This window comes from Phascolarctos cinereus, unplaced genomic scaffold, assembly GCF_003287225.1.
Source record: "Phascolarctos cinereus isolate Bilbo 61053 unplaced genomic scaffold, phaCin_HiC Scaffold_5;HRSCAF=322, whole genome shotgun sequence".
NCBI classification, from domain to species: domain Eukaryota; kingdom Metazoa; phylum Chordata; class Mammalia; order Diprotodontia; family Phascolarctidae; genus Phascolarctos; species Phascolarctos cinereus.
The window spans coordinates 84,603,233-84,625,262 of record NW_027555958.1 but is presented as its reverse complement, the minus strand read 5'-3'; the positions used below and the strand labels follow the sequence as shown (position 1 = coordinate 84,625,262).

The 22,030-nt window shown below is 38.6% G+C and overlaps 1 protein-coding gene across 6 annotated transcripts in view; it reads right to left on the bottom strand.

Annotated features, from left to right (window-relative positions):
- The window catches only part of RPS6KA2 (ribosomal protein S6 kinase A2), a 547,475-nt gene that overhangs the window by 18,865 nt on the left and 506,580 nt on the right, over window positions 1-22,030 (bottom strand). For all 6 annotated transcript variants that reach the window (XM_078155047.1, XM_078155048.1, XM_078155049.1 and 3 more), the window contains 2 exons: window positions 4,582-4,671; window positions 264-422 (listed from right to left, as the gene is read on the bottom strand). In XM_078155047.1, coding sequence (XP_078011173.1) covers window positions 264-422; window positions 4,582-4,671 — 249 coding nt within the window. The remainder of the gene's footprint in view (window positions 1-263; window positions 423-4,581; window positions 4,672-22,030) is intronic.

Here is a 22,030-nt window from a genome sequence, read left to right as displayed (position 1 = left end):
GCTTACTTTCCACTGGATCCCTGAAGCACTGAAACTACTTTCTCCCTAAACTACCTACGTGTGAATGCTTTGGCATTTGTACACAGGCGTATTTAATGGAAGAATAATTTAATTTCTATAAAGTTTTGATTCAACAGGAATTAAAGCAATATTTTAATTCCAACTTCATAAATTCATAACTCATTTTATTGTTCCTATTTTTATTATTAAAATGATGATATTCATGATCATAACTATCATGCAGGAGAAAGCTAGAAACTTACTCCTTGGGAATGGAGGTAGTCCATAGTCTTAGTAATGGTACAGAGCACAGCACTGGCCTCCCTTTCTGAGAAATATTTCTGTCGGAGGATGCGGTCTAAAAGCTCCCCGCCTCTCATCAGCTCCATCACAAGGTAAACATACTTTCCATCATCGTAGACCTAGGGGATCAGAGAAAGGTAGAAGTTAAAGGACTTCATAATCCTGCTGAATTAGGAAATGCCTGTGGTTCTATAATAATCCAGGATCATTACTGTGAAGCATTGTAGCACCTCTTAGAGAAAATCAAATGGTGCTTGAAGAAACCATAGAAGAAACAGAACAGAATATTAGTTGATAGTGTCTGGAGTGTTGACGGGGGAGCCAAAAAAAAAAAATCCTTCCTGGGAAACAAGTGAACAGTTATTCTAATCTACATCAGAAGTAGCTCTCTCTCTCTGCTGTCATCACCTCCATGAAAATTCAGTTTTAAGAATAAACTACAAAATTCAATGTTAATAAGCTATATCATTAGGGCTGCCAAAACTTTATACCTATGTGTACCTCAAGCAAATTTTCTTCATAATTTCACTTAACCTGTGAGGTTACTAGGTGTGGTGGATAGAGTGCCAGACCTGGAATCAGGAAGACCATCTTCCTGAATTCAAATGAGACCTCAAACATGTACTAGCTGTGTGACCTTGGGCAAGTCACTTAATCCGGTTTGCCTCAGTTTCCTCAACTGTAAAATGAGCTGGAGAAGGAAATGGCAAACCACTTCAGTGTGTTTGCCAAGAAAACCCCAAATGGGGTCATGAAGAGTCAGACATGGCTGAAAATGACTGAACAACAACAAAATCATTCACTCCTTTATATAATCTCTATTTTTCACTCTTTTGTGATCAAAATTGCCAACAAATGTGTTACTTAAGATTAGGTCAGGTAAGTTTCTCTGGGGGAATTCATCTATCAGAATATGAAGGCAGAAGCAAATATGACCAGTTTGCTATATAGTCAGAAAAATGTGGAAGTAGCATTTTATAGAGGTAGGAGAAATGGTCAAAGTATAGTCTTTGTTCAGGTTGCATTATGACATCAGTCTCATAGTCTTAGTGATACTCTGGTCCATCTGTCATGTTATTAATGTGTTAAGTCCCAGTGTAATTTAATCAGAACACTGAATTAGGAGTCAAAAGAACTGAGTATGCCTGCTTTCTAGCTCTGTGGTTTAAATTAAGTTAATGTGTGATTTCAATTAATTAATTAGATTAATTTAATCTAACTCAGCCTTGTTTTTCTCATTTGATAAAAGAGAACTACCTACCTCATAAGACTGTGAGGCTTAAATGAGGAAAAGACATGTAAAGAACATTGTCATATATATATGAATTTGTAAATTAAACTATTACTAGTATTATGAAGGTCTATTTGGGAAACTAAAACATGTTGAGAAGTCGATCTTCAAACTGGTAGAGGATCTTCCAGAATATAGAATAAAACTTCAAGTAGAGTTAAATCAACTTGATAAAGAGAATTTTTCCCAAGGGTCATCCTTAGCAGGAAACATCACTCAAGTGGTCTCCTCTTACTGGAAAAGCAACTTCAGATTTGCTGATTTCCATGTAGATAGTGTATTGAAGTGGAAAAAGCACTGTATTTTTAGGTTTGGAGTCCTGACTTTGCTCCTGTGTGGCCTTGGGCAAGTCCACAAGCTTTTCTTCGTCTCCTTTTCTTCAACTGTAAAATGATGAAGTTGGACTATATGATCTCTTAGGTTCTTTCCAGCTCTAAATCCTATTAATATCTTTGTTATGACCTGTGTCAAAACATTGTATTGCCTTGAAGCTAACCAGACCAACAGAGGTGCAGTTCTGAAAGCCTTTATTAGTGCAGAGGATTCCCCATCTACTCTAGCCCCAAGATTTATGCTGCTCAGTAGAACATTCTATACCAGCTCTCCAAGATCACACATATAAAATATCCTATGCCTCCCTCCCTGTCTGTTGTGGCTTTCCCTGGGCTCTTTCCTTTTTCTCTCCTCCCCTGTTGTAAGTTCTTGCAGTTGCTCTAGGCTCTTAATTCTCTCCCCCAGAACTACCTCCCTTGCAGAATGAGCTTAAAACATGTGCAAAGTGGAAGGATGAGAAAGAGGTATTCTGGGGCAAGAGCCTCAAGGGCCAAAATAACTTAAGGGCAAAGGTATTTCTTTAAAGGAAAAAGTTCTGACAATTGGCCTAGTGTCTTCCTCTGATAGCACCCTCTGAAGCAACAAGCTTTCCTAAGGGTGTGGTTTCTCCAAGAAGGCCTCCTTAGACCTAAGACAATTCTCATTTACACTTATACCCTATCCACTTACAGTTATTTCTTCACAGCCAGTTTAATCCATTGTTCGTAATTTCAAGTCAGTTAAAATGCAATGGACTTTCAAATAACTGTTACTAAAGTAATGTTCTAAAAATTAACTTAATTGCTTTTATCTCACTGTCAATTCAACCCATAGCTAAAATAAAATAAAATACAAAAATTGTAATTTCTCTGTTTCTGAAATTATCCTAGAACTTTATAGAAGTAATGTGGAATACCTGGAAGCTTGTAGGATTGGTTTCTGTATTTGGTCAGCAACACATGAATAAGGGACAGTGGGCTGGTGGATAAAGACCTCACCGAGAATTCAGTCTCAAACGCATGTGTTATGTGACCCAAGGCGAACCACTCTGAGCCTCAGTTTCCTCATCTGTAAAATGGGGTTAATACCACCTATCTCATAGAGTTGTTGTGAGGTACAAATGAAAATAGATATAAAGTACTTTTCAAACCTTAAGTATCTCTATAAATTTGAGATATTAATAAGAATAACAATAATTACAATAAATTAGATAATGAGAAGATTATGAAATTGAGGCATTACTTTAATCTAAAGCTACATTTAATTTAATAGTTTATTGCTGTGGAATACTGTGAGAGATGATCTCTCAGAAGTGAAGCTGCCTCAAAGGGTCAGTAGCTCTTGTTAATAGCTCTTGATTGTTGCTCTCAACACTCCCCACCCCCCACCCCAGCTCAGACCCTGTTTTTAAGCACTTAGCAGAAAGAATAGCCCTGCCCCCAGCCTGAACTGCTCGCCCTTGCAAAACTTCCCGCCTTTTCTTGTCTCTGGGAAAACTTGTGTAACTCTCTGTTGCTGGGGAAGATCTGTGAATAGATTGTGCCTCTTGAAAGCCCAGCCAGCGGGATAAGGGGAAGGGGGTTAGGAAGGAGGAACTCTCGTTAGGGAATAAATAAGAATTCGTACTCTCCTACCCAGCAATGGTGACTAGGGGTGGTTGGTACCTTTTCTCATGAGAAAGCAATAAACTCCTTTCTGCTTTCAAAGTATCTAGTGGTCTCTGTCCCACACAATACTACCATGGAAGTCTTTCCATGCCAGGAGCTATACAGGAATAGAGTGGAACTTTGCAGGAAACAACTCATTTCATAAACACACAGATGGACTGCCTCAGGAGGTGGTGAGGGTCCCTTCCCTGGAAGTCTTCAGGCAAAAGCTATTTATTCCCTTGCAAGGTATCTTGTGTTAAGGATGCTTTTTTGGATACAGATTCTACTTGATGGATTCTGGATCCACTCCAACTCTGAAATTCTATGACACTTTTAAACTCTAGATTTAAGGATTCCTAAAGGCACTCTGGAGTTCAAGAGGAGGTATACTGTCCCTCTTGCCTCTCAGATTTCTTTTACCATAGGAACATGACAATCCTGTGGGAGTGCTGAGTGGACCAATCAGTGACTGCTCCCTGGGCCACATGCAGCAAAGAAAAATAGCCACTGAGCACCTTGAGAGAAATACCAACGATTTCTAGGAAGTAACCAAGTATGAACCTCTTTTACAGATAAAGAAATAGAAATAGAACCGGGCTTAATAGTGAAAGAATTAAGAAATAAAACCCAGATATCTTGTTTTTTGATACAGTTCCTAGTCAATTACTTCTACGTTTTCAAGCCACAATTATAAATTAGGAGGATAAGAAAATTACATCTGATTGACAATTCACAAAAGAGATAGTTTTATCCTTTATATACAAATTACAGGATGGGAAGAGGGATAGTGATCAAAATAGCGATGTAAGCATATGGTCCAGCTACTCTATGGAGTTCAGTTAATTGGGTATACATGATATTGTAGGGTAGATGATGCGGAAGGTGAAGCTTAGCCTATTAGGGGGAGCTGTGCATTATAACTCCTTTAAGTTATGCAGAAACACAAAACGACTTCCTTTCCACTGATGAAACAGAGAATAGCAGTAGAAAGAATAGCAACATCTTGTTTGTGGTGAGGCTACTTACATCCTTCAGGGTGATGATATTTGGATGCTGTCCATATCGTAAGAGAATCTCAATTTCTTCTGAGGGATCTCTTTTACTCTTGTCAATTATCTGGAACAAATGGAGCAAAGAGACAATAAGCAATCTGTTTATACAAATCAATTTAAAAAAAGATATCTTCTTGTTTCAACTCCTCTATCACTAACTATCGTCTGCTAGGAATAATTCCTTAAATTGACTTGAAATCTTTCCTTTCCCCAAACCCATATAAGCTAGTGTTCCTATTAATCAAATAACACTTCAAATTGCCTCCAAATTTTCCTCTCATTTCCTTTGTCCCAATTTCTCACAAAATGAATGAAAAAATTAGGACCTAATTTTGAGATAATACCAAAGAAACGAGTGGTCACAGAAGGCTTGAGGAAGCTGATCTGGGGATGTCTGCTCCAAATGATGGGTTAATGCGTGTCAAAACCATTAAGTAACAGTATCTACATTTTATATACTACAAAAAGAATACTTTTTTGAGTTCTAACAGCCTTTTTACCAACTTATTGAGTTCATAAAAAAAAAGATAGCCCTAAACCAAAGACATCCTAAGAGCTTTTCAAGGGAAGCAAAATTTGAAATCTATTATTGTAGGGATCACAAATTAAGATACAAGAAAGCAGACTATGGCTGTATATTTCTGTTAGGTCACTGAAGCACCTGAACTTTGGGTTGCCTTGGTACTTAGAACAAACTATCACATGTGCAGCAGGTTTTATTTCACATAGTGAGTTGCATACATTTGCAAGATTCTCTTTAAGAGATGGCAGGTATAAAGAAAACACTACCTGCTGCTGTTTCTCAGATACCTTTTAGAGATTGTTTTGCACCAATGTTTATACCTGACATTTTTCACATAATAAGGAAGATGCTGTGGTACCAGATCCTGCCTTTATTAGGAGGAATGATTATTCTGAAATTATTTACTATGGGTTCTAATACTTTTCCTAACTATAGATCTAGATTCTAGAATAAATCCTTCCTAAGGGATGGTGGTAAGGTAGAATAAAGACTTAGCACGCTGAATACAGTGAGATGGAAAGAAGCAGCAGAAGGGCCAGGAGAAGGTATGTGTTGGTTAGCAGCACCAGGCTGTTCTATTTTAAGAGAGCCAGCAAATTGTAGGATAGCGAACAATGAAATTGGAGTCAAAGGAACTTTTACCATTAAGAGGAGGATTAACTCCCAGCTATCAAATTTGTTTCAGGTTGAATATCGGAACAGAGAAGGTAGAAAAGAGCAAGCTTCAAAGCTAGGGTCTTTGGAATCTCCAAGAGGTTTCAGCATATAACCATCACCATCAAAACAAGGTCAAAGTCTAGAGCGGGTTTTCTTGGCAAGCATACTGGAATGGTTTGCTATCTCCTTCTGCAGCTTATTTTATTTTATTTTATTTTATTTTTGGTTAGGCAATGGAGTTAAGTGACTTGCCCAGAGTCACACAGCTGTTATGTGTCTGAGGTCGGATTTGAACTAAGGTCCTCCTGAATCCAGGGCCGCTGCTCTATCCACTGTGCCATCTAGCTGCCCTTCCAGCTCATTTTACAGATGAGGAACTGAGGTAAACAAGGTTAAATGACTTGCCCAGGATCACACAGCTAGTAAGTATCTGAGGTTAGATTTGAACTCAGGTCTTCCTGAGCCAGGCAGGGTACTCTATCCACTGCACGATCTAGCTGCCCCTTAAAAATAGACAACACAGAATAATGACTAGTAAAATGGCCTCAGAATCAGGAAGGCCTGGCTGTTATGACCCCAGCAAATCATTTAACCTGCCCATGCTCTAAACATGCTCTCCAAGGCTATAAAATGGAGAGCAGGTGCTCACTTGAATTTTCTTCCTAGGGAGTTCCTATACCAATGAAATCCCAAATCTAGTACCCCCTAAATCCAAAATGAAAGACCCATGGAAAACGGTAAAAGGTTGGATTCTGTTTTCAGGGAGTAGGAAATGGCCTGCATCGTTCTCAGCAGAGAACAACAAGGATAATGAGGATTTTAAGTTCAAGGGTATGATTGTGGAGAGGGGCAGACGGTGCTTCTTTAGTGCCTCAGATGGCTTGTTCCACAGCCTAACAAGAAACAGAAGATTTCTAATACAAAGGGAAGCACGACTAAAGTCCTCCAAGGCTTACTCTGATTTCAGAATTGCAATTTAGGGCCAGCCACCCCACAGCTGCCAACTCGCAATGGGCCATCTGCTGGCACAAGTCGACTATTGTGCCTAATGTTTGAGTATGGAAGTGTGCGCAAAAAGGCACTGGTGGAGGCATCTTAACTATGGCCCTGCTTTTGTGGGGCGGGACATATGTGTGTAATCCAAAGATCACAACCTGATGCCGGCATTCAAAAGTGAGGAGGCAGAGCAGTTCAACTCTAAATACTACCTCAATGAAGCCACCTACCATACCATTCCCTATGAGCTCTATTTAACTAGAAAGTCCACGCAGCACTCTTAAAATGAAAATTTGTTTAGTGTTAATAATATGACATTTGTCATTGAGTTTCTCAAATCACCTTAAACACTGGAAACTGCAGTGAATAGCATTTAATCTGGATTCTTGAACGAAAGGTTCAGCTGGCATTTGAACCCGTAGCCCAGGAAGGTGTTTAAGGCCTAATTCTTAGTTGGTACAGTTGTGTTGGCTTTAAGGTCCCTTAAACAATCCTCTCCCCCACCCCTTCTCCACCCCCGACTCCACAAGGTTTAAGAGATGAAGAGCTTAATCCCTATTTAAATACCTGGAGTTTACTGTCAAACTCTGACAGCTTATGCATGCTGTGATTGAATGAGTCCACAACGACATATAAACCTCCAAACAATGAAAATGAGCCTCTGTTTTACTAACACAAGATGTGTGTGTGTGTGTGTGTGTGTGCGAGCGCCAATTTCCACTTCATGTGGTTGCCTGCTGAATGGAAGGAGGGAGTCAGGAGATACAAGTTCAAATCTTGGCCCTCACACCAGTGAATGACCAGGGACAAATCACTTAAGTTTTCTGAGCCTTTGCTTCCTCATCTTGTGAAATGAGGATAATGATACACATGTGATAGTTACATGTTATAGATGTTTGCTCTGTATTATTGTTATAGACTAACAATCTGTAGGCCAAAAAATTCTACATAAATGTAAGTTATTGTTATTTTAGTGAAGACGCTGAGTCTTTTCATAATAATTCAATAACTTCTAAGACAATGTGTTACTCTAAAAAAGAGAAAGGATTGAAAGCTTACTTTTTCATTATCTCATGAGGTTAGATTGTTAGACAGCCTGTTCCTAGGCACTATTGTGTGATAAATTAACTTCATTCATATTTATTGTGCCAGTAAAAAAACTAAAATTGAAAACTAATGAAAAGACTATCTGATTACAACATACAAATGATAGTTTCTCTATTTTTTTTTTTGTACTAGGGTTAGGGTTAGTACATTGGGATAGGGAATTTTCTAAGAGGAAATTCCTTCTGGAAGTGCTGTTTAGTATCTGTTCTGCAACTAGAGAGTTGCTTAGGGGCACCACGAGATTAAATGACTTGCCCACAGTCCCACAGCCAATATGTGTCAGAAAGAGGATTTGAAGCTAGATCTTCCTGCGAGGATGGCTCTTTATCCACATGCTGCCTCTCATGGTCCCCTATGGACCTGAGTTCAAATCCAGCCTCAGAGACTTATTACCTGTGTAAGACCCTGGGCAAGTCACTTAACCTTTGTTTGCCTCAGTTTCTTCAGCTGTACAGTGGGGATACCACCAACTCCTAGGGTTGTTGTGAGCATCAAATGAAATAATGATTGTAAAGTGCTTAGTATAGTGCATGGCACAGAGTAAGCACTATAGAAATGCTAGCTATTGTTTTTATTGTTGTTATTGTTACCCAGGTCTTCCTGACTCTGAGGCTGGCTCTTTATCCACTAATGATCTGCTGGCGAAAATGGAAGTTAGCAATTTTGGTATTATCTTCTACCCTATACTATTTAGTACAGAGAACAACCCAGCCAAGCCTTCTCAATGATTCTCCTTCACAGAGAGGGATTTCCCAATGTGCTAATGACCTTCCTGTAGGTCTCCTGAAATTATGTTGCTAAGAATGTAGCAAAAAGGCACTTTATCTCTGAGTTCTCTGGTATTCTATTGCAGAAGTTCTGAAAATATGACCTGGAGACCCCTGGGGATCTCTGGTTCACTGTTAGGTAAGCTCGTGAGGTCAGAACTATTTTTATAACAATACTAAGATGTTTTCATTTCTAATATAGTAAATAATGATAGCTATAGCCCACATAAACACTTTGGGGAGTCCTAAAAACTTTGGGGAGTTCTCAATAATTTTTAAGGGTGTAAAGAGCAAAACATTTGAGAACCACTGGTCTAGTGGTTAGGATTCACTGCTCTTACCACCATGGCCTTGATTTAGTTTCTAGCCAGGGAAGGTATTTGAGAGGTAACTTGGTGTAGGGGCAAAGAAAGATAGCCTTGCAGCCAAGAAGAACTGGTTTCAAACCCACTTATGTCCCACACTGGCTATGTAACTCTAGGCAGTCATTTCTTTGTGACCTGGGCACTTCTCTAATGTGATGAAGGCCATGACCTCCTCAACTGGGAATGGCCTATACAAATAAAATCCCAGTAGACCTGAATCCTGAGATACAAACATTCCTCATCGACCTCACTGGTTAAGGTCAAAAGCAACACAAAGCTATATTTTTGAGTATCAGGCAGAGGAGAGGGACTGAAACTGGGATTTCAATGGTAGGGTGAACTCTCAAGTCAAGAATTCTCCCAACCAATGCAGGTTAGCACTTCCACTGCAATTTATAGTCTTGGAGAGCTGACCAGAACACTTGGTCGGGGTCACATGGCCAGTATGTATCTGAGGCAAGACACAAGCCCAGGTATTTCTGGCTTCCAGGCCAGTTTTTATGCCTAATGTCACAATGCTTTTCATTTTCAACATTATTATTAAATATTGCCAACAAAAAGGCATGAAATCTAAATAACAAAGATTAATTGGGGGAAAAAAGAACATGATTAAAAAGTGCTATGGGGGTGATCTGAAATACATTTCAACCCAGTAGAAACTCAGTTGCTATATATACTGTGATCTATATGCCCCAAGGGCAGCTAGGTGGTACAGTGGTTAGAGCGCTGGACCTAGAGTCAGGAAGATTCATCTTCCCCAGTCCAAATCTGGCCTCAGACACTAGCTGTGTGATCCTGGGCAAGTCACTTAACCCTATTTGCCTCAGTTTGTTCATCTGTCAAATGAGCTGGAGAAGGAAATGGCAGGCCACTCCAGTATCTTTGCCAAGAAAATCCCAAATGGGGTCACAAAGACATGGACACAACTGAAACAACTAAATATATGTCCCAAGTCGTTTAGAGATTAAATTGTCTTCATGGTTCTTTCCCTAAACATCTGCCTTTAGTTATAATTGGAAGGCAACAGATGTCCAAGAGGGAATATGACTTGCCCAAGGTCACACAGCCAGTGAAGAGCAGAGCCTGAATTAGAACTCAAGTGGTATGTTTGGCCATATTATTTCCTCTCTGAAAGTAGAATGCTCATCTCCATCAGTGCAAGACCTGAAAAGAAAGTGTTAACAGGAATCTTAAAACTGCATTTTGCCTCTCTAGGCTTAGTTTTCAAAGTCTGCCTGACTCCTCACAGAGGGGAAATACAGGCTCTTTTTAGTGACTAGAGAACTAAGCTATAAGATAGGACCTGGCTTTGGCCTTTGAACAAATCCCTTCATTTCATGGGGATTTAGTTTCTCTGTGGTTGTAGCTTGCATCAGAGAGCAGGGATCAAGCAAGCTTCTTGCTTGCCACTGTTTGAAGGCCCTGGAATCCCAGACTCAATATACGCTATTGGAGGTGGAAGGAATCTTAGAGGTTCTCTAGTCCACTGAAATTCATAGAAATTAAATGACTGGTTGGCAGAAGATCGAAGACTGGAGCCAAGCACTGCTGGCTTCCAGGACAGTGCTCTTCTTTCTACACCACGCTGCCTCCTCAGAGTACCAAATGACATTCACGTACCCCCACATTTCACCTTCGGAATTTGTGCCAGGATTACCATGATCTTTGGATTGATGCTGGGGCAGGTTGTGGCAGGCTAGAGGCAGAGAGGAGGAAGTCTGTCCCCAAACCATCCCGCCTTCCTTGCATCAGACTCTGATTACATTGAAAATAAAAGTGATCTGGGTAAGATTATAATGAAAATCTTATAATCCACAGGTTCCTAATCCAGGAAGGACTTCAGAGATCATCATGTCCAAATACTTCATTATTGTATAGATTATTAAAGTGAGGCCTAGATAAAAGAAGCAATTTGCCCAAGGTCCCAAAGTCACACTTAACTTCAATACAGACACACATACTGACAGCGCCTAATATAGATTTTTTCTAATTTTTGTCCCTAATGTGTATACTTGAATTGTGTCAGGAAGTGCCAGTTGTGTCTTCAGGGCTATTTTCTTTCAGATACTATTTTTTTTAAAAGATACCCTATCAAGAAAGTCAAGGTGGAAGAGAGAGTTGGTAAAGAGGGATGAATACCTTTCCTGGTTACTGAATGAAGATTTCTGCAGTTACTGAATGAAGATTTCTGCAGTGTTAGTGTGCTGCTAAGCCCATAAGCAGGGTCTTAACCTATGTTATTTTGGGAAAGCAAGGAAGGGAGCCACAAGATTCATTATAAAAAGATTTGTTCTCTCTGGGCTCAATTTCCTGGAACTGCTGCTGTATTCCATTCAAGGTGAAGTAAGCTGTAAGGAAGGTGGGTTTCTGATTCTCTGAGTATTGCAGGTTTCATATGCTTTATTGAATAACAAACTCCAAGGAGGCATTTTCAGAGGAGACAGCATGGATATTCCATGATTAAGCTCTCCTTTTCCCTCCATTAATATAAACAATAGACATTGCCAATCAATAAGGTGATCGATTACCTGCCTTTCCTTTTTGGGGCTATTATTGGCTTTGTAGAAACAGGGCTCAGAAGGGGCATCACCCATCAATCGCTCGCTCCCTAAGACAGCTGATATATGTGTGTGTGTGTGTGTGTGTGTGTGTGTGTGTGTGTGTGTTTAATGTCTGTCCTGAGTGTAGTTTCTATTTATAGTTGGCATTTATTCTCTTTCTTGTAAGATATTAATGAATGATATTGGAACATGGGTACAATAGTATCATCCCTTAAGAGTTACAAGTAGCAACTGTTTTGCACAAATAGGCTAAAACTCAGAGCTGTGTGCTCAAAATTTCTTAGAATTTTAAGTGGACACCTTGATGAGCACAGAAGAGAGCCACTTATAATAAGATTTCCCTTTTTCTGGTTACTATGGGGAATGAATGACTGATTGAATGAATACAAAACATTTATTAAATGTTTCCTATCTTCAAAGCACACTCATAAGCATTGGTGTAGAAATGTAAAAGCAAAGCAATCTTTGCTTCCAAGGAACTCTCATTCTAATAGGGGAAGTCAACCTGTATAGAACATTTCACCTTCAAGTCAGATGGAAAGTGCAGTGGTCCTTAGGTTGCAGTGGCAAATCAGATCATAATGCATCTTCATTAATTTTATTTATACTGATAAGCCATATCTGTTTCTGATTTGAACTATTTGGTAATTTCAAGGACTTTGGTGGCAAGAGCTTTCTTTGCTAGGTCTTCAGTAGCTGTGGCTGGTAGAGGCAAGAGCTGCAGAAGCAGCAGAAGCAATAGGTAGGTTGACATTTCCACAGGAAGTTTCCTCTAATGGTGAATGTGGGGGCCAGACTGGAAGCAAGGCTTGGAGTCTGGGGGACATTGTTGTTCTTGGAACTATGAACCCAGTGTCCGGGGCTGTCTCCATTGAGGTCTGAGGAGAGGTGGTGGCCAAGATGATGATAGCAGTGGTTTGAATCACCACCTACATGATGTTTCCTGTCTCTCTCAGGGAACACTCATTGCTTTAGCTAGGCTGGGTGGGGTGGAAGTCTACTGGTATTTGGTAGGGATAAAAGGCCCCTTCTCCATGGGGGTTACCCTCTGGGATGATGGTGATAAGAACTGGGTTGGAAGCAAGGCTAGATTCTTGGAGGTGGCTATTCCAAGAGCTCTTGGGCTTATCTCCCCATTGATGGATGTTTGTCAATGGTCTTTTGTTGATAGTGAGAATGGCAGATCACAGGGGTTGCTTCCTCCAGTGATGGCTACTGAGGGCAGGCAGAATACTGAGGGTCAGTATTCTGCGGGATACTGCAAGTGCCAGGGCTCTTGAGTTCAGAGTCCTGGGCTATCTCCATTATGACTTGATCATAAGTAGTGGTTGATGTGCTGCCAGTGGTTTGACTCACTTGGCCCATATCACCTTTTAGAAATGATCTCTTAATAAGAATATCTGATTTCGTTGTATCATCTCAAGAAGCTGATTGATTTCTGTGAAGTTCTTTTGGGATGTTATGTTAGTTTACTGTGCCATTGAATTGTCTAATGTACTTTGTGGTTAGCTAGTAAGGCTCAACTATCTGCCCTCATAGGTCATTACAATCACTTTCTCATTCACTGTCTGCACGACTTGAATTGGTCTTACATTTTAAAAAACTTACATACAAAATAAGAAAGGAAAAAAAACAAGCTTAAATATTAAAATTTAAATACAAAATAAGGAAAGAAAAAAATGGTCTTACACTTAAATGTAGTAGGCAGCCACTTTTAGAAGTTCCAGGGAGGCCCACTGAATCACAAATACCTTCCTTACCCATTCATTGTATACCGCCTGAAATTTCCATCATCAGAGATTTACCCTCATTAGTTGAAGACTTTGACCCCTAATGAAACGCAAATTTTCCTGGGAGGATTAATGCTTTTAGCTGTTATCAGTTAATTGCCCCTTAGAACTCTAAATCCTTTCTGATACCAGGTCCTGATGAGGGTAGGAGAAGAAATGGGGAGAAATCCTAAGAAAGACAGCTATCTGACAGGAAGGGGAAAGTTTTGTTACTAAGGATAGGAAAGGGACTAAGAGAGGGAAGCCTGCAGATACCTTTGGTATGGCTGCACCTTCCTACCCTTCCTGCATTGTTCTATTTATGGGGTTTGAGGGGCTTAAAAACGGAGAGATAGAATCAATTCCATGATGCATTCATAATCATTCATAATTTTTAAGTACTTACTCACATCAGGTCTAAGCAAGATGCTGCTTCTTACTTGACAAAAGGAATAATACCATATTTGAAAAAAGAAGTATAGCAATGATTTAAAAAAATTGAACAAACACCTTCGGTGAAATTAATTTAAACAAATGACACAGAGAAAGAACTTCAGAGCTCTGCCCTGCTGGAAAAAGTTAGGTTTCCATTCCAGTTGTTTTTCCTTCTAAAAATAAGTCCTATTCATGTGAAGCATCTCCCTTAATTTCATTCCTTTTTGGGGGAGGAGATTGGCAAAACAGCATGAAAATGAATGTAGAGATGGCAACATTATTTAAAATGATATTGTATGAATGTAAATTTGAGCTCCTTCTAGGGAAAGCTCATTTCAGATTAAATCATAGGAATGCACTGGACAAATTTATCACTATAATTAAGAATTGTGTGAAAAATCCTGCTCTTATTTAACACTTATAACCTCCTTTTATTTACTTGCGAACCTAGAATTGAAACTAGATTAAAACATTTCCAATCACCCCATGAAAATATGCTATTGAAAAGGAAGTCCAGAAGTAGGCTGAGGGATTCTGGAAGTGGACTTCCTTATAGAAAGAGCGTATCTTCACATTTGATTTATCCCTTGAAAACTTATACCTTTTTTTTTATATAAAAACAAGAGGAACAAAAAAAATTGTAATGATTAATACAAAGTCCAGTGGGAAAATAGGATCAATTGTGTCAGCAGAAGAGCCTGGGAAAATTATAAATTTTTCTCAATGTAGGTCATCTCTTGGGTTCATGGTCAGTGAACTAACAATTACTGAGTGCTTACTTTTTACAGGGTGTTATGCTAAATGTTGAGAGAAATACAAAGAAATATGAGCCATGGTCTGTTCCCCTAAGGAGCTTATTGTCTATTCATTTATCGAACACAGATTTATTAAGTGTCTGCTCTGTGCAAGGCCCTATGCTACATGCTGGGGATACAAAAATAAAAGGAAAATAGTTCTCACTGTCAAGAAACTTATATTCTATTGGTAAGAACAAATAATTCCAGATTAATTTAGTTTCCTTCTTTTTTGGATATTACTTGATAGAAAGAATTTGTAGCCATGATATTTCATTATAGGAATTAAGAAAGTTTCTGAGGATACCTTTGTGGATAGGATAGAAAAATGTGGATTGGGTAATAGTATAATTAGTTGGATTTGGAATCAAATTAATGACCTGAACCAAAGCGTGTGAAACCACAAATCAATACCAATGTGGATGAACATCTCTAGTACCACAGGGCTCTGTCCTTGATCTTATTTTGTTTCACTCATAAGATTAGATGAGATGATGACAGAACTGGAATTCGAAAAGATTTTGCCAGGATGGAAAAACCTATGTGAATTTAATAAAATGTAATTTGAAAGGACAAATGAATAGTCCCACACTTGGGTTCAGAAAATCAGCTTTATAGTTATAGGATGGTAGGAAACACATTTTGTAAAAAAAAAAAAAAGGACATGGAGATTTTATGGAAGCTACCTCAGTAGGAGTCACCATAAATGGAGGCTACACCAATGGGAACAGAATCCTGCTGTAGTCTGTGCTGAACAAGCAATCAAAATGCCTACTAAGTGTTAGGCATTGCTTGGTCAAACCACTCTGGAGTACTATGTTAAGTTCTGAGTGTTATATTTTAGGAAAGACATTGAAAAACTGGAGAGTGTCTAGTGGAGGATGACCATGATGGTGAAGTCAAAGGAACTAGAGAGGGGAAGACATTAAGTGGCGGGGAATGCTATCTTTAATTATTGGAAATGTTATGATGTAGAAGAGAGATTTGACTTGCAAGACAGAACTAGTACCAATGAAAGAAGTTATAAGGGGAAAGTATTGGCTGGATGTAAAGAATAACTTTTTAATAATTAGAGCAATTAAAAAGAGGAATGAACTTTTTTGGGAGGTAGTAGGTTCCTCTTTATTGAAGGTCTTCAAGGAAAAGATGGATAAATACTAGTCAGATATTGTAGATAGGATTCCTGCTTCTGGGATGGGTTAGACTTGACCTGTGAGTTCCCTTTCTTTTTATTTTTTAAACTTCTTTTTAAATTAAATTTCTTTTTAATTTATGAAATAAATTAATTTATGAGACAAAACAAACATTTCCATATGAAATAAATTAATTTATGACACAAAACAAACATTTCCATAATATAGTAGAATAAAAAAACATAATTGCACATGAAACTACAAAGCTATTATGTACAACTTGCTATTCCTTTTAAGATTCCACATACTTATATACATGTTTGAGTGTGAGCGTATAAAAATATGGGCATTAGCTCTCATATACTGTAATAATAATAATAATAATAACAGGGAGTACATTTGTCAAATGAGAGGTACACACAATAAACACTTCGTTTATAAATTACATATAGATATAACACATAAAAAGAACAGAGCGTAAGTGAAGACACAGAAATATTTCTGGTTTGAAAGAACAAGTTCCCCTAACCTTGCTTTAAATTACTTTTCTTAGCTCCTCAATATACTTACATACATGAAGGTAAGAAGTTATCCTCATTGATTTTTTTCAGACAAATAACTTTCAATTTTTTAATGCTGAGCGTCTGCCCCAAGGAAAAAATTAGCTATGACATTTTTTCTCCCACAAAATTTATAACCAAGGCTAAATTAATTTGTAGTTGTAGGTCACCAAAAAGGAAATTGCCTAGGATAAAGTATCAGCGGGCTCACTATCTGATAATGAGTCAAAAGGAAGTTAACTTCCTTACTGGCTTCTTTAAGAACTTTAAATACCCACTAAACTTGCGTGCCTTCCTAAGAGCAGGTATTTGGCAATGCAACTTAACAATTAATGTTTCAGGAGAATCATCCATGTTCTAATTCATTTCATTCAATGCTCTTTTATTTTGTAGAACTTGGAAGTATTCAGATGAACAAGATTCACTGCTTTGTCACAAGGGATTAATAACTATACTTTTCCTGTCTTCTCTGACTTTTCTTTCACTATATGTAGAAAAGTTTGCTTCCATACCCCTTTCCTGAGGAGTCTGCACCACATTCAAAATCCCTGCCAGAATACTTCCATGCATTTTAGCTTACATTTGCTCCTTTTTGTAAAAAAAAAAAATCTTGAAGCCATTGCTCCTTGTCCTGTCTTCAGAGGCTGTGAATAATTCCCTGTATTTGTACTGAGAGTGTGAAGGTATTTTTAGTCTGTGATCATGTCTCCGGCTGATTCTGTTACTCTCCAGATTGTTAATTTAGCTTCCTCTACATATCTACCTCCCAATCTTCACATCCTTTTTTCTCTTTGCTTAGCATTTTCCCTGTGCTTAAAAATATCTTATTTTTCGATTCTTAAAACACTGATAGCAGAACAGCACATGATGTCAGACCTGGCCACTGCTGAATCTAATCAAGTAGTAGTACAAGGCTGCCTCTCGAATTTGAATTACACTAGCCCGGTTAAAAACACATGTGATGCTAAAGTCTCATGTTGGGAAGATCACATCTCTAGCTCAGTGGCTTAAATCCAGCTTTCAGGGTAAAGTAATTGGAGTCTCCCTGAATTCAATTTCATAGAAGTCTCCATCAATCTAATGGAGCTCATTTGACTTGGGCATTTGTTCCAATGGAATTTTCAGGAGGCTACTTCTAAAATGTAACCTCTAGCCTTGCTTTTGGATTTGCTTTTTTTTTTTTTAAGTTGGGTTTTGCTCTGATAACCTTGAAACAAATAACTATGAAAATAGTTTTACTTTTACCTTTGAAAGTAAAACATACATTTTAATATATTTTATTAAAATATCTATTTTTACATAGTAAAACAAAACAGAGTCTCAAATTTTATTCCTTTGAGTTTAGGCTAACAAATGGTTTATGCTTCTTCTTAATGGCCACATGATATTATGCTCTAGAAGTCTGGATTTAGAGCTTTGCCTTGATTTTCTCTCTTTTTTTTTTTAAGGCAGTTGGGGTTAAGTGACTTGCCCAGGGTCACACAGTTAGTAAGTTTTGCCTTGATTTTCTGTCTGCTCTGTGTGACCCTATGATTGCTGTAAAATCTAATCAGCAGATGAGGCATTAAAAGTTTAATTATACTTAATTATACTTAAAGTGGGATGCTTGTTCTCATCTCCACAGGTTGCTAGGTACATTACTTGTTTTGCCTTTGCTACTTCAAGTGTATTGAGATAGTGAGATGGCACAATGGGTAGAGCACTGGGTCTGGACCCTGGAAGACTTGAGTTCAAATATGGTCTCAGAGACCTGCTAGCTTTGTGACCCTAGGCAAGTCACTTAACCTCTGTTCACCTTAGTTTCTTGAATTATAAAATGGAAATAATAGCTTCACTTACCTCACAGGGTTGTTCTGAGGATTGAATGAGTTAATATTTGTTTTTTGTTTTTTGGCTAGGCAATGGGGTTAAGTGACTTGCCCAGGGTCACACAGCTAGTAAGTGTTATGTGTCTGAGGCCGGATTTGAACTCAGATGCTCCTGAATTCAGGGCCGGTGCTCTATCCGCTGTGCCACCTAGCTGCCCCTTGAGTTAATATTTGTAAAAAGTGCTTCGCACAACTCCTAGCACATAGTAGGTGCCAGATAAATGCTTATTCTCTTTCCCCTTCCATACTGTTGTATAGGGACAGTGGGTTATAAGTGAGTTCCTTTGATAAATTAACTAGAAGTATTAGCATGGCATTAAATAATAATTTTGCAGATTTTTGTCAAAGACTCTCTTCCCCCTAGTTTCCAATTAGAGACTATTTGAGAGAAGCTGGAAAGCCCACACTGAACTTTGGCTATAGTAGATCAGCTACCACTCACCAAGGAACTGTGTTTTTCCATTTAGTGCCAAGAGCCCATTCATATAAAATGGAACTGCCTAAAAAATGCAGTTGGCCGGTTAGTCCCAGATACTTCAGAGAATCCCCCAACAGTAAAATACTGTACAAGAGAGCTTGCTATACCTTCAAGGAGGTAACAACTTTACCCTTTGGTTTTCTGCAATTTGGTCTCCTCCCCCTTTTTCATCAAAATCAATTCTTGTCATTTTCAGATCTCAAGAATTAACTTCATTCTAGCCTTATTTTACATGACTGACATTATTGCTTATTATTTTTAGTCTATAGAGTAATGTGCCATGCTATTTTTTTGTATTAGACTAATGCGCTGTTCTATCTCAATGAAACTGCTCCTGGCCCTAGAGTAGGATTGTTGTGGTTGAGTTATTTCAGTCACACCAAACTCTGTGTGACCCTATTTGGGGTTTTCTTGGCAAAGATGATGGGAGTGGTTTGCCACTTCCTTCTCCAGCTCCTTTTACAGATGAGGAAACCGAGGCAAACAAGGTTAAGTGATTTCCCCGGGGTCGCACAGCTAGTGTCTCAGCACAGATCTGAACTCAGGAAGATGACTCTTCCTGACTCCAGGCCTGCCACTTTATTCACTACACCACCTAGCTGCCCCTAGAGTAGGATGCATCTGTTCAAATAATATATATCTGACAATGGATAACAGCAGATTTTAAAAGAAAATAAGATTTCTTTCACTTATTCTTTACATTTTTTTAGGCTATATGGAAGAGATTAATCATTTAGCGCCAAACTTGGAATTAGGACAGGGAAGGCAATGAGGATTGGGTGAAGGGCAATTTCACTGTGACCCTCTTAAGTCCAATCTGATTTTCAAAGAGCAGTTTGGGGGGGATTCATTGTGGTTTGGGGGCCATCCTAAGGGACATTGGCTAAGCAGGGGTGGGGAACCCTGTGGCCTCTAGATCCTCAAGTGCAGCCCTTTGACTGAATCCAAACTTCACAGAACAAATCCCCTTAATAAAAGGATTTGTTCTGTAAAACTTGGAGTCAGTCAAAAGGCCGCACCCAAGGACCCAGAAGGCTGAGGCTGCAGGTTCCCCACCTCTGCTTGGCATTACCATTCCAAAGTTGGTCTCATTTATTTTAGGACCTCTGTATGATAATATAATACACAACCTATTTAAAACCAGTTAACTACATCATTTGGGAATGTGTTTTTGATGTGTTAAAAATGTTACCATAAGTATCTAGGGGATCTAGCCAGTATAGCTGAAAAGCTCTGTGCTGTTTTTGATAGAATGTTCCTGTTTTTCACCTTTGAATTATGTGCCAAGACTTATCTAGAAATGTCCATTTTTCCATAACTCATGTGTCACAGTATTTGATTCTCCTCTCATGATTGTTTGATTTCTACTGATCAATTTCCTCACCTTCCAAATGGATTGGTTTCTTTCAGCTGACTTCTGTTGCTTATTATATATGAAGACTGTGCTCACATCTTGTGCTACCTAGCTGAGGGTCATTTTTCCCAAGTGGACTTATGCGTCTCAGGGTTGGTGAAAGTATTGACAACATACTTAACCACTACATATTCCATGATATAGGAGACCTGGAGCCCAGGAGAGACTTAATGGTTAAATAGAACATGCTTCTGTATGAATCCTATGCTTAAACAAATAGCCTGGTATAATCTGTTAGCAGTTAGTGTACTGGTATATTTCTTGGCTCACCTCTAATACCTGAAGGACATACTGATCAGACTGGCATGGCAGCCCTTAGTATATGGGGTATGCCACAAATTCATACTGGTCCTCTTTGACAAGGCATTTGATACTCCATCAAATTTCCCATGTTCTAAACCTTTTCTAATCATAATCATAATCAATACTACTTCTACTACCATGCTTTTTAAAAAATGTTGTCTAGATTTATAATATCTTTCACCTCTCATTTGTTGTTGAGTTGTTTTAGTTGTGTCTGACTCTCTGCAACCCTATTTGGGATTTTTTTGGCAAAAATACTAGAGCAGTTTGCCATTTCCTTCTCCAGTTCATTTTACAGATGAGAAAACTGAGGCAACCAGGGATAAATGACTTGCCCAGGCTCACACAGCTTGTAAGTATGTGAGGCCAGATTTGAACTCAGGAAGAGGAGTCTTCCTGACTCCAGGCCTGGTGCTTTATGCACTATGGCACCACCTATTTGCCTTTCACCTCTCATTTTCCCCAGATAACTCTTTAAGTGTCTAAATTCAAGAACAATTGTAGATTTTCCTTTGGTAGAGGTACCATTTTAGGTGGAGATGTTTAGCAGGAATTGGAAGGAGAAGTTTAAAGCTATTTCTTCAGTGAAAGAACCCTACCCCAGTGCATGTATATTTTATACATATAAAATATGTGTATTATGTATTATACTTAAAATATTTGTATTTGCTTCATGTAATTTCTAGCACTTAGCACAGTGCTAGGCACATAGTAAGTACTTAACACATTTTTATTTGGTTGATTATGTCATCTTGGAAAGCAATTTAACTCTATTCTTCTACTTACCATCCATCAAAAAAGCAAAAATATTGGCTATTCACCAAGTTGGCTCCCGCAGATGTTGCAAGGGTTAATCACCCAATAATCACAAATATTCATTGCTTTAGAAATATTAGATGCTAAAAAGAATCATGGTCTTTAGTCTACTGATTCAATTTACATAACTAAGAAACTCATCCTGAATAATGAGCACTTGGCCATAGCACTCCTGGCAGCTATTGCATCTTTAAGAGAAGCCCAAACAAAATGCATCAACCCTCAGATAAATGAGGCACCAAATTCAGTGTCATTCATTCCAATATCCTCAGCTTTCTGCTTGCTTTGTAAGGTGCCTCTGAAATAGCTTTAGGTTAGAAAGGGAATGTTGTGCAATGACCTGTATCTTCCTGAACAATCTCTGGTCTTTGAACATAGGTCTACTTCATTAATTCAAGAATCGTGCAGATGGTGACTTATGATCCATTGTGATTTCTGAAAGGCAGTGGCTAGTCACTGCCCAGCCCCGCTAACTCATTTTTGCCTAGTAATCTACAAGGCTTTGAATAAAGAAATGGAAGTGGGATGGGGAGGTGAAGGGACTAGATGTTCTTTTACCACTGCTAACTGAAGTAAAATTAATTACCAAGTTTCTAGATCTCAATTTAGAAATCCTTTCTAAATCCTGTCTCTTTCATACCCAGAAATCAGAATTATGGAAGTTGATCCCAGCTAGGTCTTTGGGAACCTATGAAATCAAAACTCTACTGGATTCAGGTGGTATCTTCATTTGGTAGTGACCCATAAGTACACGTGTGAAAAACAGAGGGCATAATACCTTCACCAGTAGGGACTTTGTTTTGGAAACAAGCAGCATTAGTTGATCAGCCTAATAGTAGTAGTATTAGTCAGTAAATCAATCAACATTTATTAAGCT